We start from the raw sequence: 23,382 nt of genomic DNA on the forward strand, positions 1-23,382 counted from the left end.
CAGCCCCTTGGCCCTGGCTAAGGACAGCAGCTTCCCAAGACATGCCCGGGTTCCTCGGCACACGGGGCAGCCCTGTCCTCTCCTGTCTCCACTCAGGGCTGTTATCTCAGCCGTTTGGTGGGAGCTGTCAAAGCAGTCCCAGCCCAGAGTTAATCTCAGGGCTGTTGGCAGAGATGAGCGGGTCCCAGCCTCACGTGGCCGGACTGGGTTGGGGGATCTGAGTCTCCCGCAGCTGTTTGAAGAGCAACGTGCTGCCGCCAGGTTGCAGTTGAGTGGAGGGTGAGTTGCTGCAGAAACAGCCGGTCCTGCTGCAGTCCCCCTCCCTGTGCCGGTGTGGTGCCATGGGACAGATCCAGGTGGACCAGAGGACTGATCCGGCTGAAAAGTGCCTGTCAAAACCACAGTGGGTTTCCTCTGCTGGCTGTGCTGCAGGTGGAGGGCAGGGAGGTGACCTGGTGGCCTCAGCCATCCTGTGTGTTCCCCTGCCCCAGCTGCACAGGGAGGGCTCAGGTGCTGATCCCCATGGATGGGGGAAGGTGGCACTGACCCTCCCCAGCCAGGCTCTGCCGGACCCCAAATGAGCACCCACGTGCGGTGCCAGCCGGTGCAGGGTGGGCAGGAGGTGGCCAAAGCCTGCAGGCTCTGCCAGTGCTGGGTTGGTGACCTTGGTTTTGTGGCTCTGTGTGGGGGGAGCCCCATCGGGCCCCAAAACCTCAGTGTGGCGGGCGCAGACGTGACCATTGTCGGACTGTCCCAGCTAAAAGGTGGTAGGATTGGGCCACCTCACCGTGATGCTGTGACATCCTGGGGTGATGCTGGGGGCACGGCCGGGACTCCCAGGAAAAGCTTGGGGTGATGCTGGAGGCGGTGGGGGATGCCGGGGAGGACATGGCCGGGGCTCCCGGGGGGGGGGGGGGGGGGACATGGCCAGGGCTCCCGGGAAAGCCCTGGGGCCATGGCGGGGACAGCGCGCTGGGGTGCCCGGGGGTGATGCTGGGGACGCCGGGGCAGCCGGGGCTCGGCCGCCGATGCCTCCTGCCGCCAGCGGCAGCAGCGGCAGCAGCAGCTCCCCGCGCCTCCTCCTCCTCCTCCTCCTCGTCCTCGTCCTCCTCCTCCTCCTCCCCGCTCCCTTCCCTCTCCCTTCTCCCAGAGCCAGCCCGGCCGGGGGAGGAGCCGGCCGCGCACAAAACCTCCCGCCCGGCCCCTCCGGCCCCCGCACCGGCACCGGCACCGGCGGCGGGGGGCGCCCAGCGCCCGCCCGGGGCCATGAGCGCCGCGGCGGGGCCGGGGCCGGCGGGGCCGGCGGGGCCGGGGGAGGGCGGCGGCCGCCCGGGGCCATGAGCGCGGCGGCGGCGGCGGGGGGCAGCGGCGGCGGCGGCGGCGGCCCCGGGCGGCGGCGGGGCGGCGGGGGGAGCCCGGCGGGGCGGCGGGCGGCGGGCGGGCGGCGGCGGCGCGCCCTGCGCTCCCTGGGCAGCCTGGCCGGGCGGCTGCTCCGCACCTGGGCGCGCCTGGCCGGGGGCCGCGGGAGCCGCCGCGCCGTCCCGGAGGACGACGAGGGCGGGTTCCGGGGGGGCGGCCCCGGCGGGGAGCGGCGGCGGCGGCCCGGGGGAGCGGCGGCGGCGGCGGGGAGCGGGAGCGGGGGGGAGCGGCCGCCGGGCGCGCAGGGGCTGCGGAACCACGGGAACACCTGCTTCATGAACGCGGTGGTGCAGTGCCTGAGCAACACGGCCCCGCTGGCCGAGTTCCTGGCGCTGGGCCGCTACCGCGCCCGCGGGGCCCGCGCCGAGGTCACCCACCGGCTGGCCGCCCTGGTCCGCGCCCTCTGGACCCGCGACTACACGCCGCAGCTCTCCGCCGAGTTCAAGGTACCGAGCCCCGCGCCCGTCCCCGCGGCCTCCCGCCACGCCCTGCCCCGGGGATCCCGCCGGCGCGGTCCGCCCCGGCACCCGCGGCACCCGCGGCGTTCCCCCGCTCGCAGCACCCGCCGGCACCCCCTGCTCACAGCACCCGCTCCCCTGCCTCATCCTCGCCGTGGATCTTGCCCTGCCCGACACCCCCAGCCCCGCTGTCCCCCCAGCCCCGCTGCCGTCACCCACCTCTGGCCGGGCTGCCTTCCCCTGAGCTCTGACCCTCCTTGGGCGGGCGAGCTCCCCGTCCCGGCCACCCCACGGAGCCGTAAGGGTGAGCGGGATGCTGGCCGTGATGGTGGGGTGAGGCGGGATGGTGCCCCAGGATGGTGCCCCAGGAGCCCAAGTGAGTGGCCTCAGCCCCCATCACTGAGTGCGTGTCACAGCCCTGCCGGGCACATGGCAGCGTGCTGCCGGCCTGCGCCCGGCGTGGGGACAGGGACAGGGTGTCGGGCACAGGGCAGCGCTTCGAGCCTGGCATCGCAGCTCCCCACGCTCAGGGACACGTGTCCGCCGGTGACATTTCAGCAGGAACCTGCTGCTGCAATTAAACTGCTGCTGCAATTAAACTTTGCAAAGTGCACGGAGGAGCTGCTGGGAAGCCAGGCCCCTTCCCGGGTCGGGGTTTCTGGCAGCCCTGCCGGCTCCCATGGCAGCAGCCAGGCTGGTCCTGCGCGGGCAGGGGCTGGGGTACCCACTGCTCAGCCCCCCCTTTCACAGAGGGACCTGCCTGCCTCCTTTCCCTGCCTGGAGGGTGGCAGCACCCACCCCGCCCAGACGGCTGGGGTGCAGTGGGTGCTCCTGCGGGAGCTCATTGCTTTTCATTTCCTTGTAGCAAAGTAACCAGCTCTTGCAGTGCTGGGCACAATATTCCAAGCCCTCAGCTCCCAAACACACACATTCCTTAGGCATAGAGCAAAAAAAACCCCAAAACTTCCAGCTTTTGCTTTGAATTTCCTCCCTCGGGGTGGTTATCTGCATCTGCCATGAATTTCTACCTTATATTTTTTTTTAAATATGCCTAAATAAGATTTTTAATATAAGAGCCCAGTCTGCGATTCATTTTGCTTGAAACCCATCCGCGGTGGCCTTGCTCCCTCTGCTTGTACCGGGATGCCTGTACTGCTGAGCACGGGGCCGGTGTGGCGGGGGGCCGGAGGGGGTCTTGGCTCGGGGTGTTTCCCGGTGATGCTGGAGGTCTGATCCCTGTCCTGGCAGGTCCTGGCATGTTGGTTAAAATCAGCACGGATGGTTGGGGTTTAACTGCGTCAGCTGGTTAAAACCAACACGGATGGTTGGGGTTTCTCCCTCCCGGTGCTGGTTTTGGGGCTGGACTCCTAAAATTGTCCTTTCCTGGCTCTGAGCAGCCACCACTGGCCCAGGCTTAGAGATGAGTCCTTGGGGATCCCCAGCTCTGCCTTTTGGGGTGTTCCCTGGGCCCCCTCCTTGGGCTCCCTCAAGGGAGCAGGATTCCCAGCCCCATGCATCCTGCTTTTTTGGGGTCAGGGACCCATCCTGGCTCACACCACTCCCCCGGGAGCTGCTTACACAGCTCTCATGGGCTGACAGCACATGCCCCGGGCTGACCTCCCGGGGCCACCCGAAACCCAGGCACGTAGCACCGCTGGGACCTCGACTGGCTCGGCAAGGGAGCTGGCTTCGGCGCTGGCTCGGTGGCCTGATGGCACCCCGATGGGCTTATCCTCCCCGGGCACCGCCTCGGCCCCACGGCATTCCCAGCCCCGTTCTTCCCACCGTGGCCCCCGGTGAGGGGGAACCGCCTGTAAGGGCATCATGCCGCTTGCCTAACAGCAAAATTAATGCTAATTAGCCAAAATGCTGCAGCATGGCTGATGGCTTGGTGGGGGGCAGGCAGAAAGCACATAGCATTAGGGCCTGATCCAGGCACGGGTGAAGTTGTGGAGCAGGGGGCTGCTCTGTTTGATGGGGCAGGGGGTGCTGCCATTGGTAGCACGGGGACCTGGGCTTTTGGGGCAGGGTGCCCAGAGGGAGCGTCATGGTGGTTTCATTGCCCCCCTGGCTGCTCAGGGCCCAATTCCTGCGCCGTGCATGGAGCTGCATGTCCTGGGGGGGAGGCGAGGTGAGGGGGAGATGGGGAGGATACCCCAGGGAGCCCTGTGAGCACCTTCTGGGGACTCACTGCAGGGCTGGGGGGAAGGAGGAGAGTGGGTGAGTGGAGGGCAGCCCCGGGCAGGGGGAGCTGTTAGGGCTTTGGATGGAGGGGCAGAGCCTCGCAGGGCAGGCAGTACCCCCTCCCCAGCACTGCCCTCGCGGGGGGCTGTCAGGACCCCCCTGGCATGTGGCTCCATCAGGGACATCTCTGGGCCCCCTCCCTGGTCTCACCTGCTCCGCTTCAGCTGGAGGGTGCTGAGAGCCAGGCTGCGATGGGCTGAGCATCCCTGGTTCTGGGCTGCAGGAAGTTTGCTCAGGGGCTTTCCTCCTGCCTGTGCAGGCAGGGCTGGCAGCTCCCCTGCCCACGGGCCACACATTTGCTTGACTATGAACAGCCCTCATCCCTTCTGGGAACTTGGGTGGCTGGGCTGGCATCGCCAGCTTCACGTGGCTGCGGAAACTGAGGCACGGGGAGGCACTGGGCTGGCTGCTGGTGATGGGGTGGCACGTGCAAGCAGGGCCTGGGGAAGAACTGCTGCCTGCTGGGGCATCCCAATGCTGGGAATTGCCTTCCCCTGGCTGTTACACCGAATTGATGCCATTGGAGTGCATGAGGCAGATGATGCTGGTGGGTCTCCACGGGTTGGGCTTGCCCGTACGGGTTTGTTGGGGTGTGCCCTGTCCCCTTGCCCGCAGCAAGCTGTCCCCTCCTGGCCTCATCCTGGCAGCTGAAAGCTGGGACACCACAGTGATGGGCCACAGAACTGCTGTCTCGGCCACTTGTGCTGGTGTCCCCAGTGCTGTGCTGTCCCCAGGGTGGCCGCGATGTCCCTGCAGAGGCAGGACAAGGGCAGACACTGGTGCAGGCTGGAAGCAGGGATGGGTTTTTGCTATGAGTGCTAACGAACCGGCCGTTCGTTAGTGCCAGGCAGCGTGGCCCGAGGCTCAGCGCCCTCCCTGCCCATCTCTTGCAGAACATCGTCTCCAAGCACAGCTCACAGTTTCGGGGCAACGCGCAGCATGACGCCCTCGAGTTCCTGCTCTGGCTGCTGGACCGCATGCACGAGGACCTGGGCGCTGCCTCCCCTGCCCAGCAGACCCGTGTCCCCGAGGAGGTGGGTGGCCCCCGCCGGGGTGGCCGCACACCCTGGCTCGGGTGGGGATGTCCACGCTGCGTGTGGGACCGGGGAAGCTGAGACGGCAGACTGGAGTTGTCTCCCCCACGTCAGTATGGGATGGGGATGCGGGTGATGTGGTTTGGAAGGTGCATGAGGGGGAAGGCTGGCGGGGTCCGGGTGCTGCAGGGCTGGGCAGGGTGGTTGGGGTGCTGGGAGTGTGTGAGGGTGTTGGCAGGAGCCTGTCCAGCTGAGCACCCCGGTTCTGGTGGGCACCCTGGTTCTTGGGGTTGCTCGGTCAGGAGGAGATCCAGCCCCTCCCCGTCCCTCCCCACCTCCAGCTAAGCCCGCCGTAATTACAGCGCTCAGAGGCTTTGCTGCTGGCAAAAGGAGTAATTAAGTCTCCTTCCATCCATCTGCGCTCATGGCATCCCCCTGGCCCTGCCTGCTGGCTGCCTGCCTGCCCGCCTGCCGGGCGCTGCCTGTTGCAGTGGATGGATTTGTGCGTTTGCCGCGTCTGCTTGGCTCAGCAGCGTGCTGCCCCCGCTTTGGGGGTGATGCCCATCTTGGGCACAGGGGTCCTGGGAGCAGTGTCATCCTCCCTGTCACCAACATGGGGAATCGTGGCTGTGACCGAGGGGTGCAGGTTGGGGACCCCGCAGGCAGCCCCTGCCCGGCCTCCAGCCTTGCGTGGGCACAGCTCCGTCCTGCATGGGAGAGCTCGGCTGCAGTGCCCGTCTCCAAAGCCCCTGGCCGGGACAGCCCTTTGGCTTCCAGCCCTACTTCGCTGGTGAGCTGCAGCCATCTGTGTACTGAGCTGAGCCGGCCTCAGCCCCACCTGCCTTTGCCCCGAGGCATTTAGATCCCACAGGCTGTTTGGGAGAGCCTGGCAGTGGGCAGCTCCCATTGCTCGCTTGGTCAATGCCAGGTGCCAACGAGTACCGTGGGCTGTGCCGTGATGCCGGTAGTGCCCTCGGCTGCCCGCGCTGGAGCCAGTGCCGTGGCAATGCCTGGGGCGCCTGCCTGGCTCCAGGGATGGGACCTTTTGTGTCCCCCGCAGCATCCTCGGTTTTGTTCAGCCTCCCCCAGCCCCTCACCACGGTCTCAGCCCCTTTTGGGGGGTGCCACCTGAGCAGCACCCATGTGCCCATGTGCCTCAGGAGGGCGTGCCCCGTGGCGGGTCATGAGCCAGAATAAACAGCTTTGAAGTGTCTGGATGGAGCTGGGCACACAAGCGCCCATCCTAGTTTTGGGTAGCGTAGGCTGGGGGAGGAGGGTTTGTGCAGGTGCTGAAGGTGGGGGGTGGTGGGGACAGTTTGCTCGTGGTCAAGCCCGTGCCGAGGCTCAAGGACCGGGGGAGCTCAGCTGGTGGAAAGCAGAAGACAAGGAGTTCGGTGGTCCAGGGCACGGAGCCGGGCAGACCGGAGGGGTGGAAATACTGTCCTGGCTGTTTGATGGGTTCCCACAAGGTGTCTGCTGTGGCACCCAGCGGACTCTGGGGCCACCCAGGTGGGGACCAAGGCTTGGCTGCTGGGAGGGCTGGAGGAGGAGGAGGGGGAGGAGGTGTCCCCTTGGGTTTCAGGGGGATTCTGGGGGCTGTGCGGGGCACAGACAGAGTCCAGGTCCCTTCTGTGCCACACCAGATGGACCCCAGCCCTGGGCAGACCGTAAGGACACGTCAGGCTCAGCAGGACCCAGTGCCAGCAGATGGCACGAGGAAAATCCGCCTCTTGGCCAAATACCTCATTGATTTTCAGTCTTGCTCATCGTGACACCAAAAACTCCTCTTCTTAGCCCAAACAGCCCAGTCCTTCCCCAAGCTACTGAGGCTCCTTTCTGTGACGTCTCTTCTGCCATTGGGCTCCTTGTGCCCATAGAAGGGGGTGAAGCTGGTGGCTCCTGGCCCCTGTGCAGGGATGGGCACTCCCTGTGGCTCCCAGGGCAGCGGGCAGGGAGGGAGACAGCAGGCAGGATGCAGGCAAGGAGGTTTCTCCTAACCAGGCAGGTTTGACTGTGTAACATGGTCATGTCCCAGTGTCCCTGTTCCCTACAGAGTGGAGCAGAGGACCTGGCTCCTCTCAGGGTGTCCTGGGTGCGGGGCATGTCTCCTCCTGCAGCCGGTGCTGGCATCCCTCGAATTCGGCAAAGAAGGCTGCCTCCCCGGCCAGGCGTCCTGCCTTTCCTTGGGATGGAGGAAAGGATCCTGTGCCAGCCCTGGGAGTGAGCAGCAGGGACACAGGCAGCCAACCAGTACCATCCGCAGTGTCCGTCCCTGCTGAGAGCAGGGAGAGTAGAGGCCATGCCTCAGTTTCCCCATGCACCAAGCAGGGGGGATGGAGAGAGGGCTCCCTTGTGCAGGGCTCCTCGCCCATCCCGAGGCAGCGTCCGGCCGACAGAGGAGCCGGTTTCTCTCGAGGAAGGGGGCCCAGTGCTGCTCCTGCTGTTGCTCAGGGATGTGACACGGGCTTGCCAGGGAGAACGGGTGCGGGCACCCAGGTGGGGAGCACAGCTCGCTGCAGTGGCTCAGGGTGCCGGGAGCTGCTGGATCACACCTGGAGAGAGGTCAGGTGTCTGCAGGGTGGGGGGACAGGCAGTCGCCCCGCTGTCCGGGGCCGAGATGGGGATGTGGTGATGTGGGGAGGTGGCCGAGGGATGGGTCGGCAGCGGAGTAAGTGCTCCCCACGGCTGCCTCCCCTGCCAGCTCAGGGAATGCTGGTCGAATGGCACTGCTCCCACTGCCTGCCCCGGACACGTGGCCCGTGAAAGCCCAGCTCTGGGGCAGTGAGTCGGGGTGCTGGGTGCCATGCCAGGTGCCATGGCTGGGTTCGGCATGCTGGGCGCTGTGCCAGGTCCTGTGCCTGGGCTTGGCATGCCGGGTGCCATGCCTGGGCTTGCTGCTGGTAAAGGCGCTGGGGAAACATGCAGCAGTGGGGCTGCTTTTCTGGGCAGCTCTGCAGCCCCACGCTGGCACACCTGCCTGGGAGGGCATCACGCCAGCCGGGGCTTTTTTTAGCTCCCCGGTTCTGGCGATTTGCATGCGGTTAATTTGCACGCAGCCGTGTTTGCCTCAGGCGGGTGCGAGCAGGAACGTGCACACCAGCTCCAGGAGCTCTCCTCGCAGACACACGGACACGCACACAGACACATGGACACCTGCCCGCTGCAGCATTCCACCGTCTCGCCCACCCACACCCCAGCTCCTTGCAGCACAGCCGGTCCCAGCACCCATGGGTGCATTTGCCGGCACGGTGGGTGCCGTGGGCACCTCCCTGCCAGGGCTGCCAACCCTGGAGGCGTATGCCCACGGGCGCTGGGGCTCCTTGGCGGGGGGGACGTTGCTGGGGGATCAGCTTCCCCCCCCTCCAAGCTTTCCCCTGCCAGAGGTGCCCATGCTGCAGTGCGGATAAGCCAGCCCAGCCGACTCGCCCAGGATTTCCCTCCTGGAGCATTTCAGCTGGGATCAAATATGTTTCCAGCTCCAATTCCTCAGTGCCCAGAAGCTCCGGACGCTGGGGCTGCGGCTGATCGGATGGGGCATACCCCAAAATTTCCCCAGAAGAAGACACCGAAGCTGGGCTTGGCTCGCTGGGATGTGTCCCCAACCCCTCAAGGGCATGGGGTCACCCTGGCACCTTTCTCACCGTGCTCGTCTCTTGCCCCCACAGCCCAGCGAGGACGGGAGCAACGGTGCCAGCAGCTCCCCACCGGCCGCCCAGCATCCCCGCGGGCAGAGCTTCGTGCAGAGCCACTTCCAGGCACAGTACAGGTGAGCGGGGAGGGCCGGATCCTGCCCGGCTGGGGGCTTCGCCCTCCTGCGAGCCCTGGGCAGCGCTGGAGGGGCTTTCCTAGCGGGCAGCTGGACTCTGTGAGCCCAGGGAAGGGATGAGCCGGGGAGTGCTCAGCCCTGCAGAGACGCTCTATCCATCCAGACGTTTCTTGCTCTGCTTTAATGCCAGCAAATATTTTTGCAAGTGCCGAAGAGGACACGGGGAGGGTCAGAGCCCAAATCCCTGTTGCAGCGAGTGGGGTGTCCTGCCCATTCCCCACCCCTGTCGCAGCCCTGGGGCTCCCGGTAATTAGCTCGGAAGCTCGGGGAGCAGCAGAATTAAGACGAAGGTGTGTTTTATTTGCACGGTGCAATGCTGGTGGCATTGTCCAGGCTGTGTGGGTGCAGCAGGATGGGGGTGACGGGCCAGGCAGCTCTTGGCCAGAGCACATGAATTGTTTTGTTAAGGACTGATCCAGAGCAGGGTCTGAACTGCATCCCTGGGGGTGGGTTTTGGTGCGGATGGGTGCCTGGTCCTTGGGAGTGAGGGCACAGAGGGTGACATCAGCCACATCCAGTGTCATCTCCTGGCATGGAGATGGACACGGGCCGACCCCAGCCCTGCCCCTGGGCATTTCATACCCCCAGCCTTCAGAGACCCCACTGCCCACCTCTCCTTGGCCTTAATGAAGCCTTGAGCTCTTCTGTTCGTTATCACCGTCCCAGGGTGGGGAGAGCTACCAGGAGATGGCTTTTGCTGGGACAGCTGGTTTTGCACTGCACCAGCAGTTGGCTGGCAAAAGCAAGGCGGCTGCTGAGCCGGCAGGGCTGGGAAGGCTCAGCCTGGGGAGACGGGCAGGGCTGCAGGCAGGGGTTGGGCAGGGGATGCCCTGGTTGTTCTCCATCAGTGCTGCTGGGTTGGTGGTGGTGGGTGGTAGAGCAACCCAGTAAGGCTTGGTGTCCCTCAAGGGTCCCTACTGGGACCAGTACAATTTAAAATCTTTATCAATGGCATGGTGGGATTGAGTGCAGCCTCAGCGAGTTGGTAGGTGGCAGCAAGTTGAGCGGTGTCATTCATCACTGGAGGGAGGGGACGCCATCCAGGGGGGCCTTGATGGGCTGGAGGAGTTGGCCTATTTGAACCTCATGAAGTTCAACGTGGCCAAGTGCAAGTTCAAGCAGGCCAGGTACAGACTGGGTGGTGAATGGAGAAGGACTTGGGGATACTGGTGGATGAAAAATGGGATGTGAGCAGGCAACGTGCGCTCGCAGCCCAGAAAGCCAACCATATCCTGGGCTGCATGACAAGAAGCGAGGCCAGCAGGTCGAGGGAGGCGGTTCTCCCCTCTGCTCTGCTCTGGTGAGACCCCACCTGCAGTACTGCATCCAGCTCTGGGGTCCTCAGCACAGGAAAGACATGGACCTGTTGGATGCAGGTCCAGAGGAGAAATTATCAGAGGACTGGAGCACCTCTCCTGTGAAGACAGGCTGGAGAAGAGAAGGCTCTGGGGAGACCTTAGAGCAGCCTTTTGATACAGAAAGGGGGCTTCCAAGAAAGATGGAGAGAGACTTTTTGCCAGGGTCTGTAGTGACAGGACAAGGGGCAACTGTTTTAAACTGCAAGAGGATAGGGTTAGGTTGGACATAAAGAAGGAATATTTTACGATGGGGGTTGTGAGGCACTAGAACAAGTTGCCTGGAGAAGTTGTGGCTGCCCCATCCCTGGAATTGTTCAAGGCCAGGTTGGACGGGGCTTTGAGCAACCTGGTGTAGTGGAAGGTGTCCGTGCCCATGGCAGGGGGGTTGGACGGGATGGTCTCTGAAGGTGCCTCACAACCCAAATCATTCAGTGGTTCTATCACAGGAGTCAGGATCCAGGTTGTCCTAAGCCTGTCCCAGAGGACAGCATGGGGATGCTCCCACACGCAGGCGATGGGACACCCCACATGTTCATCTGGCTGAGACTCACAGGATGCTCAGGTGGGCCAGCATCTGGCCACCCCATCCCCATGCCACAGCATTGCAGGCGTGAGGGGACACATCTGGCATCACAAGTCCTTCCTCCTGTCTCAATTAATCCCTCGCCCTCTATGGAAAAAAGGCGCTTTAATTATCCACCCCCTCCACGTGCCAGAGCCCGTCTGTGTGCAAAAGGATTTATTAATTTGTGCGGCTGCTTCCCAGGGAGCTCAATGGCTCTTTGAGGCGACAAATAACAAGGAGTCAGGATTTTGATTTGGTTTTTAATTTGTTTTTCCCCTTTTTGTTGAATAAAAAGGAGGAAAAAAAAGAAATAAAAAAGGCAGAATTAAAAAGAAACAGGAGGTAAGGTGGTTGTTGGCATTGAAGGTTCATTTAAGCCGGGCTTTGGTGGCGCATCTCCTGGGAGACGCTGTGGGAGATGGGGAGGCCTCCCTGCTGGCAGGGGACCTGGTCCTCCCCGGTGGCCCCATGCCCCCCAGCAGAGCAGACGGGTCCCCGCTCACTGTCCCCAGGGCTCCCCTGGAGCCGGCGGCTGTGCCACGGCAGGGACCGGGCAGGCTGAGCCAGCAGCACCAGGGTAGCCGGCGGTGTCTGGGCGGCACAGCCTGCGTCCCGGCAGCAGGGCTGGATACTGCTCCGGCTCCCCGCTGGCAGGCTGGGAATGGGAGTGCTGGGATTGCGGGCATGGTGGGTGCAGGATCCGTCCCTGCGGTAGTGATGGGGCTACCACCCCGTTGGGTGCAGGATCTGGCCCTGCGGTGGTGGCAGGCAGCTGGTTCCCAGCAGGTGGATGGGGAGTGCAGCAGGACCGTGGTGTCCCCTGGGTGCAGCTTGCCGGTGGGACGGTCCCCAGCTGGTGTCACCACCGCCTCTGCCTCTGGCCGTGAGTGCCAGGGCGGGCAAGGGGCAGTGGTACCTCCCCAGGGAACACACTGGGGCTTGTCATGGGGCTGCAGGCAGCTGCCCTTTTGCTGCCTGTCACTGCCTCCTCCCTGCAGCCCAGCCACAGCCCTGCTTTTCGGGAGGGGTCCTGTCCCCTCTCAGCACCCCAAGGCATTGTCCCTGCTTAAGCCCCACCGGGGTGGGCTGGGGTCACCCCAAAGCCTCCAGGAGCCAGAAGCCACCCTGGGCTCTGTGAGCCCTTGGGAGGGGGAGCAGGATTTGGGGGGGTTTCGGGGCCACAGCCACGCATGGGAGTGGGAAACCCCCCAGCCCTGGGATTTTACTCTGGCTTTTCTAGCACCAGTTACTGTGGGCGCCCTTGTTAGGTTTCAGAGTGAACAGACCATTGGGCTGGGCAGGCGGGTACCAGCTCTGGTGCCTCACCCTGGCAGGAGGTTGTGCAAACCCTGCGTGGTGCTGGGGCCATCTCAGCCCTGTGGGATGCGGTACCAGTGTCAGGGCGCTGCAGCCCCAGGGTGGGGACTCTGAGGGTGCTGTCCCTACACCGGTGACACATCCCGGCCGTGTTTCACAGGTCCTCCCTGACGTGCCCTCACTGCCTGAAGCAGAGCAACACCTTCGACCCCTTCCTGTGCATCTCCCTGCCCATCCCGCTGCGCCAGACCAGGTGAGCCCGGCCCCGCACCTCCCCAGCCGCTCGTTGGCGCGGCAAGAAGCACATCCACCGCCCGGCGAGGTGTCGGCTCCAACCAGAGTGATTTGCATCTTTCGGGGTAGATAATTAATGAGGGAGGTGGTGGCAGCATTGGGATGGGTGATGGCCACCGCCGCCGGAGCTGTGTCCGATGGGTGTTTGCTACCCTGGAGTCGGAGCCGCTGCACCGGGACGTGGGTCCATCCAGCACGGTCACAAGCGGCGTCGGGTCTCAGCGCGGCGCGCGGTGGCTTTCCCCGCTGAGAGGGGGGGTGTGTGTCTGTGTGTGTCCCCCGGTGTCCCCAGGGCTCTCAACGTCACCCTGGTGCTGCAGTGCGAGCGCCGGCGGTTCGTGCGGGTGGGACTGGCCGTGCCCCTGCTGGGCACCGTGGCCGAGCTGCGGGAGATGGTGGCGCGGGAGGGACACATCCCCCCGGAGCAGGTAACGGGCCGGGGCGGGGGGACACGGGGTGGGGGACAACAAGACACACCCCCCCCCCCCCGGGACGCTGAGGGTGCCGGGTGCTGTCCTGCAGGTGATCCTGGCCGAGGTGTCCCCGCGGGGCTTCCTGCGCTCCCTGGATGACGCGGAGGAGCTGGGTGCTGCCGGGGAGGGGGCTCCCCTCTACGCCTTCCAGCCCCCCCCTGCCGGCCGTGCAGGTACCGCCCCCCTCCCCTCCCGATTGGCTGGCAGCTGGCTACCTGCGCAGCCCTGATTGGTTGGGAGCGACTCCTACGGGGCTGGGAGTGGTGGGATGGGAGCAGTGCTGGGGGAGGTGGGAGCATCCCCGGGATTGGTGGGAGGTGGTGGTGCCCCTCGCTGTGATTGGTGGCTGGGAGGTGCGCTGTGATTGGGGGGAGGCAGGTGTGCTCTGCTGTGATTGGTGGGAGCCTTGTTCTCCCTTCCCCCCAGCCTCATGATTGGTTGGAGGCAGGTATGCTCTACTGTGATAGGTAGGAAGTAGGTGTGCTCTGCTGCGATTGGTTGGAGGGAGGTGTGCTCTACTGTGATAGGTTGGAGGCAGGTGTGCTCTGCTGCAATTGGTTGGAAGCAGGTGTGCTCTGCTGCGATTGGAAGCAGGTGTGCTCTGCTGCGGTTGGTCGGACGCGGGTGTGCTCTGCTGTGATTGGTTAGAAGCAGGTGTGCGCTGCTGTGATTGGTTGGAGGCAGGTGTGCGCTGCTGCGATTGGTTGGAAGCAAGTGTGCTCTGCTGCGATTGGAAGCAGGTGTGCTCTGCTGCGATTGGTTGGAAGCAAGTGTGCTCTGCTGCGATTGGAAGCAGGTGTGCTCTGCTGCGATTGGTTGGAGGCAGGTGTGCTCTGCTGCGATTGGTTGGAAGCAGGTGTGCTCTGCTGCGATTGGTTGGAGGCAGGTGTGCGCTGCTGTGATTGGTTGGAAGCAGGTGTGCTCTGCTGTGCTTGGAAGCAGGTGTGCTCTGCTGCGATTGGTTGGAGGCAGGTGTGCGCTGCTGTGATTGGTTGGAAGCAGGTGTGCTCTGCTGTGCTTGGAAGCAGGTGTGCTCTGCTGCGATTGGTTGGAGGCAGGTGTGCTCTGCTGCGATTGGCGAGGCCGTGTCCCCTGGGCTGTGGTTGGTGGGAAGCAGGGGGTGCGGGAGGCGGCGCTGCAGGCAGGGGAGCACAGGCAGCTCCCGCAGCAGGCAGGGCGCCCCGCGGCGCTGAACCGGAGCCCCTTGATAACCCCCTCCCTGCCCGCAGGGTGCCCCCGCAGCCTGCCCGCCTCCCCCGGGGCGGCCCACCCGGACGGGCAGCGCCTGCTGCCCGCCGCTGCCCGCTCCTCCGACTGCCTGCACCGCGGGGCGGGCGGCCGCATCCTGCTCCTGCTCTGCAACACGGCGGGCGCCGGGCCACGGCTCGCCAGGTACCTGCCCGCCCTGCCCGCGCTTTGCCTGCGCGCCGCCCTCCCTTCCTTCCCACCCCCGTGGGAGGGGGCGCGGGGGTGTCCCCCCTCAGCCAGGTGTCGCCCCGCTGTCCCCAGGTTCGGGCCGCCGCTGGTGCTGCGGGAGGAGCGGGGCGTCTCCTGGGAGCAGCTCCAGCAGAGCATCCTGGCCCAGCTGCGGGCGCTGCTGCGGGGCGACGTGCAGGCGCAGGTGAGCTGGAGGGGGGACGCCGCTGTCCCCTCTCGGGGATGCGCTCGGCCGGGGCTGCTGGCACCTGCTGCCACCGTGGCCACAGTGGGGGGGGGTAGACCTGTGGGTGGCCGCGGTGTCCCCATGGGTGGCCGTGGTGGAGCCGTGGGTGGCCGTGGTGGCACCATCACTGGCTGTGGTGCCCCCATGGGTGGCCACGGTGCCCCCATGGGTGGCCACAGTGGGGCCTTGGGTGGCCATGGTGTCGCCTGGATGGCCACGGTGGAGCCCTGGGTGGCCGCGGTGTCCCCATGGGTGGCCACGGTGGAGCTGTGGGTGGCCGTGGTGTCTCCTGGATGGCCATGGTGGAGCCATGGGTGGCCGTGGTGGCACCATCGCTGGCTGTGGTGTCCCCATGGGTGGCCATGGTGGAGCCGTGGGTGGCCGTGGTGTCTCCTGGATGGCCACGGTGGAGCCATGGGTGGCTGTGGTGGCACCATCACTGGCTGTGGTGTCCCCATGGGTGACCATGGTGGAGCTGTGCTTGGTTGCAGGGTCACTGTGGGTGGCCAACGGTGTCACTGTGGGTGGTTGTGGTGGCCCTGGGGGTGGCTGTGTTGATGCTGGTGGCTGATGGGTCACCAGGGGTGGCTATGCTGGCCCTGTGCGTGGTCATATTCGCACTGCAGGCAGGCAGCAGTGTCACCATGGGTGGCCACAGTGTCACTGTGGGTGGCAGTGGTCTCCCTGTGGGTGGTCACGTTGTCATTGCAGGTGGCCAATGCTGTCAGCATGGGTGGCCATAGCGTCACCGTGGATGGCCACAGTGCCACCCGCCTCCCATGGCAGAGCCGCCCCAGCCCAGCCACCCTCCGCAGTACCCAGGTGCCACCATCCCACAGGCGCTGGGGTCCCCATGCTGCCCCTTTGCCCCTCCAGCCACACCACAGCCAGCGGGATGGGTCATCCCCCAGCCCTGTGTCCCCATCCCCACGGGTGTCCCCTGCCAGCCTGGCCACGGGGACCAAAGAAATCTGATTTTGGGGGCTTTTTTTTGTCCTGTGTCACAATGCACGGCTCCCCCCAGGTGCTGCTGGAGAGCAGGGGGGGGCTCTGCCCCCCAACCAGCCCCACAGCCCCCTCTCCCCTTGCAGGGCGCGGGAGCCCTCTTCCGCATCCGCCTGGCCGGGGGCTCGGCCCCCTGCACCTACCTGTCCCCGCAGGACCCCCGCCCTCTCTGCCACCCCGCCGTTGACAGGTAAGGGCACTGCAGGGGCAGGATTGTCCCCAGACTGTCCCCTTGTTCCCTGGGGGTGGTCAGTGGTGACACCGTGGTCACAGTGTTCCTGTGGGAGGCCGTGGTGTCCCTGTGTGTGGTTGCGTTGGCACCATGGGTGGCCAAAGGCGTCCCTGTGGCTGACCATGGTGGCACCATCGGGGTGGCCAGTGGTGTCACCATGGGTGGCCATCGTGGTGGGATGGTCCCCGGGATTGGTGGGTCCCCAGCCCCATGTCCCCGCCGTGGGTGCTACATGGGGAGGTGGTGGCTGTCCATGCCTGGCACCGCAGGGTGACAAGGGGGTGGCCCCATGGGGACAGGGGGTTTTGGGGGACATCTCGCCTCGTCCTTGCCTCCCCAGAGCCCTGCAGCTGAGCGGGACAGGTGGCCCTCCCCACGTGAAGCTGACGGTGGAGTGGGACGTGAGCACCAAAGAGCGGTGAGTCCCATGTACCCAGGGGTGGGTGGGGACACCCCAGTACTCAGGTCACCCTCCCTGACACCCCCCCCCCCGGTGTCATGTCACTGCCCCCCCGCCCTGCCGCAGCCTTTTCGGCAACATCCAGGAGGAGGTGGTGCAGGATGCAGAGAGCGTGCGGCTGCAGCAGCAAGCGCACCGGCAGCAGCACAGCTGCACGCTGGATGAGTGTTTCCAGCTCTACACCAAGGAGGAGCAGGTACCGAGCACCCCGCCAGCCACGTGGGCAGCGGGCACCCTGCCCACACCCTGCCCACACCCTGCCCACACCCTGCCCGCACCCGGCAGAGCTGCTGCCGAGGGCAAGCTCTGCCCACGGCACGGCAGCTCTTGGCTTTTGCGGTGCTGGGGGTGGCTTTAGAGGTGGCAGGGGGGGTGTTGGGGAGGGAGGTGGCCATGGCCCGTGGTGTCCCCAGCTGGCCCCGGATGACGCCTGGCGCTGCCCGCACTGCAAGGTGCCCCAGCAGGGCACGGTGAAGCTGAGCCTCTGGACGCTGCCCGACATCCTCATCATCCACCTCAAGCGCTTTCGCCAGGTGGCTGAGCACCGGCACAAACTCACCACGCTGGTGAAGTTCCCCCTGCGGGGTCTCGACATGGCCCCCCACATGGCGCAGCGGAGCCAGGCTGGCGGGCAGCTGTTGGGGCGCTGGGCGCCCTGGCAGCCCCCCCTCTGCCTGCCCCCAAGTTGCCCCCGCGACTACCTCTACGACCTCTACGCTGTCTGCAACCACCACGGCAGCATGCAGGGCGGCCACTATACTGGTGAGTGTTGGGAGAGTGTGGGGGGGGCTCAGGGTGTGGAAGCAGGATGGGGGTCTGCCATGGGGCAAGGTGTTGGGGGGGTGCTGTGGGGCACAGTATGGAGCTTAGGGGCACTGCAGGGGGTATGCCGTGGGGTACAGCATGAGGTTGGGGGGCACTGGAGGGGGATGTGCCATGGGGCACAGCATGGGGTGCATAGGGCATTGCAGAGGGTTATGGTACGGGGCAAGGCGCGGGGCTGTGGAGGCAGGTGCGGGGGGTATGCCACGGGGCACAGCACAGGGGACCCGGGGCGCAGGGGACGCGCAGGATGGCGTTGCAGCCATGCCAGGGCAGGCGTGGCACTGGGGCGTGCCCCCCAACAGCATCCTGCACCCCCAGGCTGTCCCCACACCATGGGGCTCATGCTCCCCGCTGCACCCTAGGGTTGGGGGGGCCAGGGCAGAGCCCGTGGCCCCACCTCACCCCCTGTGCCACCCCCCCCCATCCCCAGCCTACTGCTGCAACGCCCTGGACGGGCGGTGGTACAGCTACGACGACAGCAGGGTGGAGGGGGTGCAGGAGGCGGAGGTGAGCACCCGCAGCGCCTACATCCTCTTCTACCAGCGCCGCAACGCCGTGCCCGCATGGTCGGCCAGCAGCTCCGTCAGGGGTGAGCACCCCCACCTCCCTGCCTGCCTGCGCCCCGACAGCGCCCGGGCACCCCGAGGTCACCGCCCCGGGCACGCACGGCACGGCCGAGCGCACGCACGGGCACGCAGAGTACGGTACACACACGTGCAGCAGAGCCGAACGCGTGTGCGTTCAGCACGTGCACACGCAGTGTGGGGTGTGCACACAGAGCACAGCTGCGTATGCACGCAGGCACGTGGACGCGCATGCACACCCATGCGTGGACAGCAGGGCAGGCGGGCACGTACACCCACACAGAGCACAGCTGCGTGCACGCGAAGACATGCATGCACACCTGTGCATGGACAGTATGGCAGGCATATAGGCACACAGCATAGCTAAGCGTGCACACGCATGCCTGTGCACGCTGGCACACAGCGTTGTGCGCGCACAGCACAGCCAAATGCACACACTTGCAGGCAGGTGCACGAGCAGTGTGGTGGGTGCACGTGCACAGTCACTGGTGGCACAGCTGAGTGCACATGCCTGCACGCGATATGGTATGTGCATATGCAGCAGAGCCACATGCGTGTATGTTCAGCACACGCACAGGCAGCATAGTGTGTGCACACAGCACAGCTGCATGTACGGGAACGTGCATGCACACCCGTGCATGGGCAGTACAGCAGGCAGGTGCACACACATACAGCATAGCCAAGTGTGCACGTGCATGCCGTGCATGTCGACATGGCGTTGTGCATGTACAGCACAGCCACGTGCACACCCTTGCACACGTGCATGAACAGGCGCGTGTGCACACACTCACACGGCCCAGCCAAGGGCACACACGCACGTGCGTGCCGGTGCACAGCGTGGCGGGCACGCAGTCACACAGCACAGCTGGCGCGTGCGGCGTTGCAGGTTCGCGCGCACCCGTGTCCTTGCAACTGCAGCCACGCAGCACGCGGCGCCACGCAGCACGCGGCACCACGCTCGCTCCCCCCGCAGCCCCGCGCTCCCCCTGTTGCCGAGCGCTCTGGGGTGCGGGCACGGCAGGACCCGTGGCCCCGCAGCCCGGCTCAGCGCCCCGCTCCCCGCAGGCTCCGCGGCCTCCTCGCTCGCCGATCACTGGCTGGCCCGCCTGGGCGGCAGCGCGTGGGACACCGCGGCCTCGCGGCCCTCGGCCACCCGCTCCTCCCCGCCTGGCACCCCCGACGCCACCGCCGCCCCGGAGAAAGGTGATGCTGAGCACCCCCTCCCCACCCCAGCACCCCGGCGTCGCTCCCAGATCCTCCCGCTTATTTTTCCTGGTTTTTTTTAATTGCAGGTGGCTTCGAGGCCAGACCCTTGGTGCGCGGCGTCCAGGGCCGCAGCCTCAGCGTCAAGGTCTCGCCCGCCGGCGGCCCCCCCGGGGCCGTGCCCCCGCGTTGGTCCTTCGCCGGCAAGGAGCGGGGCCGGACGGGGGTCCCGGGGGAGCTGGTGGCCTACCTGGAATCGGGGCGCCGGCCCCGCTGCACCCGCCGCTCGCTCCTCCCGCTCGGCACAGGTGGGGAGAACGGCCCCGACACCCCCCCGGCCCCCAGCCCCGCGCCAGCCGGCCCCCCGAAACAGCCCGACAAGGGGCAGGAGGAGGCGGGCACCCCCCGAGCCCCCCGCCAACCCCTCCGCGTGCCGACGCTGCGGCGAGCCGCCAGCGCCGGCGCCGAGGGGTCCCTGCGCCTGCCCCCCAAAAGCCAGAGCAGCCCGGGGCGGAGCGGGGAGGGGACGGGGGGGCTCCGGCGCCCCGGGCTGCCGCGGCCGGAGGGGGACGCGGGTGTCCCTCTGGCACGGCTGTCCCCCGGTCCGGCGGCCATGGCGCGCTCGCAGAGCTCGGCCAGCTTGCCCCCGCGTCCCAAGGGGGGCCTGCGGCGCTCGGCCTCGCTGGGCAGGGGCGCGGGGGGGCCCCCCCTGCCTGCCCGGGGTCCCCCCGGGACCGTGCTGCAGCAGGGACGGCAGCCCGTGGGCTCGCTGTGCCGCCCGGCCGTGCCCGAGTCCAGCTTCTGAGCCAGGGCCGGCGGGCATCCCCACCTGGGGCAGCTGGAACCAGGGGCTCCTGAACTGGGGGCTGCCAAACTGGGGCTATCCCAAACTGGGGGTGTCTCGACCCAAGGGCTCCTGAACCAGGGGATCCCAAACAAGGGCATCCTAAAGCAGGGTCATCCTGAACCGGGAACATCCTAACCTGGGGGCATCCCAAACCAGGGCGTCCCCAAACTGGAGGCATTCAGGTATCCCGAAGCTGGGTCATCCCAAACCTGGGGCTCCCAAACCGCGGGTATCCCAAACCAGGAGCACCCCAAACCAGAAGCTCCTAAATCAGGGCATCCCATCCCAGGGCATCCCGCCCCAGGGGCATCCTGAACTGGGGGCATCGCCCACTCACCTCCCTATGCCCCTTCCCCGCGAGCAGGCAGGCGGCCACGGGCTCCGCCAGCTCGAAGACGCGAGAGTATTTATTGTACCAGGAGAGTTTTATTGAGAGACGCTTTTTGTTTTTTAAAAGGCGACTATTTTGGGGGGGCGGGCGGGCGGGTCCCCCACACCAAGATCTATGCAATACGCGATTCCTCCAGCCAGCTTTTGTACGCGGGGGTGCAGCCCCCACCGCCGGCGGTTTCTATTAAAGACACGTGAAAGGAGCCCAGTGCAGTGCCTGGGGGGGGGCCCCAGTGTCCATCCCAGGGGACGTATCCAGGGGTGGGAAGAGCTTCGTGTCCCATTGGTGGTGGTCCCAGTGCTGCGGTGTGTGCTGTGGATCGGGGTGGTGGGGATCAGCTTGGGAGTGGGGCTTGGTGGGGTCAATGGTGGCCAGATCCTGTCCCGGCATGGTGGTTGTGTGCCTGCTGGGAGGTCTGGGAGGTGGTGGCAGCACCAGGAGCACCAGTGATAATACCTCTGCCAGGGCAGAGGAAGGGGATGTCTGGAGAAACTTGGTGCAGCCACAGCAGGAGGCAAAGATGGCGGTGAATGTGGTGGGATCAAGGTGGAGATGAAGATGGAGGTGGAAGAGAGGAAGAGGATGCTGGAGGTAGACATGGAGATGAGTGGAGAGGAAGTGGGATTGGGGTGGTGGTGGAGGAGATGAAGGTGGAAGCAGAGGAGATGGAGGTGGATGAGGTGGGATGGGGGTGGAGGTGATGGAGGAGACTGGGACAGAACGGGGGGAGATGGAAGTCGAGATGGAAGCAGGATTGGGTTGAAGTGGAGGCAGAGGAGATGAAGGTGGAGGAGACCCTTGGTGGTGGGCTGCTCTAGGCCACCTCCCAGCTTGCAGTGCCACTGCTGGTGCCATGGCTGTGACCCTGTTTTGCAGCAGGTGGCAAATGTGGGTTTGTCACCCATGTGTCACCCAGGCAAGCAGCAGCCCTGGGCATGGCAGGTTCCCCAGGGCACCCATGGGTGCTGGCAGTGGCATGGGCAGGGCTGCTGCTGCTCCGCATCCCACAACTGAGGCTGGGAGGGGGTGAGAGCCCCAATATGAGTGGCCATCCCTGTGCCAGGCCTCGGGGACCCCATGCCCACCTCCCCTGCAAGGGCCCTGCCTTGGCCCAGCAGCTGGGGGGGACCTTGGTGGGGTGTAGATGCACTGCAGGGACCCCAGGGACCTGCCACCCCAGCACCCTGGGCTGCTCCCTCTGCCCGGGGGCCCTTGAGGCTGGGGGCCTGCTGAGCCCTGGGGCACTCAGTTCCTCCACACTTGGGTGCTGCCCTGCCCTGGTGGGCATCTGCGTGGCTGGGGCTGAGGCTTGGCATTGTCACACTGCAGGGGTGGCATCCCCCCGCATGGTCCCCAGCATCCCATGGGGAATGGGGTGAAGGATGTGGTGTGGCCAGGCTGGGGACCCCCACAATGACGTACCCCATGCGGGCAGAGGACCATACCTTCCCTGGCACCCATGTCTGCCCACAGGTGTGATGGCCTGCAGGTACGTCCATGCCTTCCCATGCAGCAGCATCCCGTGGGGCATCCTCTCCCCATTGCCCCTCCATACTGTGCAAAGCGGGGTCCCGTCCCCCACCCCATCCCACCAGGCTGGGGAAGCTCCCGGTGCCATGGAACCCCTCTGCTGCCCATCCTCCACTGCCACGCGATATTCCCCTCCACATACATGCTGCTTGGTCCCAAAACACAGGCAAGGACCCCCCACAACTGGGTTGGTGCCCACCCCGAGTTTGGGACCACCCCAAATCCAGGCTGGGACCACCCTAGCCCTGATGCTGCCCCACCCCTTGGGACCATGGCAGCCCACACCGAACAAAAGCCATTTTATCACCCAAACCCTCATTAAGGCCCATTTCTTATAGCAAAGTACCTTCCAAATGTGTCCTAAATCCATCAGTGGGCACCAGTGTGGGCTGGGACCATCCCAAACCCAGGCTGGGACCACCCCATGCCTGGCACTGCCACATCCCACGGGACCAGGGCCCCAACATCCCGCACCAACCCAACCCCACCATTTTACCCACCAAACCTCATCCAACCCCACATCCCCCCACCAAACACCCCCCACCGCCGCCACCGCGGCCGGGCACGGCCCTGCTGGTGCCAGCAGGCATTAACCAAACGCCAGCGCTGCCGGGCAGTTCACAGCGAGTGGCACATGGATTTATTGATTGCTTTGGGGTGCTGCTGCCCCCGGGTGCCCGCCTGGGGCGAGGGGCACGGCGCGAGCGGGGCGGGGGGGCAAAGCGCTGCCATTTCCATCCTTCCTCTGTGCACCGGGTGGGTGGGAATGGCTCCAAATAAAACAAATCTCTATATATTTTTTCTATATATATATACAAATATATAATATATATATATATATCTCTGCCGATATATATATATGTAATCTCTCTTATCTCTCTGGAAAGGATAAAAGGTTAATTTGTCTTCGCATGCACGACCAAAGCCACCAACCCATGGGGACAGCGGGTGCCGAGGGATGCGCGCCTTTGCCCGCCAGCACCCCGAGAGCCCGGGGGAGCCGCATCCTGCGTCCCCAGGTTATTGCTGGTCAGGTCCCATCCTGCTCCGGCAAACAAGCGGAGGGGGAAGAAGCCGAAGAAATGAAATCCCGCTGCAAAGCGCCAGCGAGCTTGTTGTCACCTGGCCGGTAGCCAGTGGCACCTGCTGTCGGGGCACGGAGGAGGTGGTGGCATCGCCCCAGGACCGTGGGTGCTGCGGGGTGCGGGGGGGCGCAGGCACCCGGTCGAAAGGCAAAGTCTGGATAAGGCGAAAAAAAACCGAAATAAAGAACAGCGACCGCCCCCCAAACCGGGCGCTTTGCCACCCGGAACTGGCGTGCCGGTGGCCCTCGGTGGCGGTGGCTGGTGCTGGCCCCCGGGTGCTGCAAGGATGAGCTTGGGGACAGGGACACTGTCATAGAGCTGTGCTCTCCGATTCCTCCTCCTCCTCCTCCTCCTGCCGGGCGGCTGGGCCCAGCCCCGAGAGTCTCTGCGGTGCCTCCGGCGGGTCCCGGCACAGGGCGGCATCCGGGGAGACGTGGAGGGAGGGGACCTCAAAACGGAGCAGACCTGCGGGAGGACAGAGTGATGGGGGACACCTCGCTGGGGCTGGCTCCGCGTTAGTGCCACCACCAGGGATGTCACCACTGATCCCTGCCCTGTGCCACCCCACC

General features: G+C 65.5%; 2 protein-coding genes across 6 annotated transcripts in view; one reads left to right on the top strand and one right to left on the bottom strand.

Moving 5' to 3' along the window:
* Nucleotides 1–1,337: 1,337 nt before the first annotated feature.
* On the top strand, nt 1,338–22,234 carry USP43 (ubiquitin specific peptidase 43). Its single transcript, XM_069798892.1, has 15 exons — nt 1,338–1,865; nt 5,015–5,155; nt 8,821–8,921; nt 12,382–12,474; nt 12,808–12,943; nt 13,038–13,161; nt 14,218–14,380; nt 14,498–14,609; nt 15,743–15,846; nt 16,229–16,306; nt 16,415–16,544; nt 16,762–17,110; nt 17,604–17,762; nt 18,823–18,960; nt 19,050–22,234. Exons 1-15 carry the CDS (start codon nt 1,338–1,340, stop codon nt 19,763–19,765), a joined length of 3,072 nt encoding a protein of 1,023 aa, XP_069654993.1. The 3' UTR covers nt 19,766–22,234.
* A 111-nt stretch (nt 22,235–22,345) lies between these two features.
* Nucleotides 22,346–23,382, bottom strand: part of ARHGAP44 (Rho GTPase activating protein 44) — a 30,607-nt gene continuing 29,570 nt past the window's right edge. For all 5 annotated transcript variants that reach the window (XM_069798895.1, XM_069798894.1, XM_069798893.1 and 2 more), the window contains one exon: nt 22,346–23,278. In XM_069798895.1, coding sequence (XP_069654996.1) covers nt 23,124–23,278 — 155 coding nt within the window. In that variant the 3' untranslated portion in view covers nt 22,346–23,123. The remainder of the gene's footprint in view (nt 23,279–23,382) is intronic.

Source organism: Haliaeetus albicilla, chromosome 12, assembly GCF_947461875.1.
Source record: "Haliaeetus albicilla chromosome 12, bHalAlb1.1, whole genome shotgun sequence".
In the NCBI taxonomy this organism is placed as follows: domain Eukaryota; kingdom Metazoa; phylum Chordata; class Aves; order Accipitriformes; family Accipitridae; genus Haliaeetus; species Haliaeetus albicilla.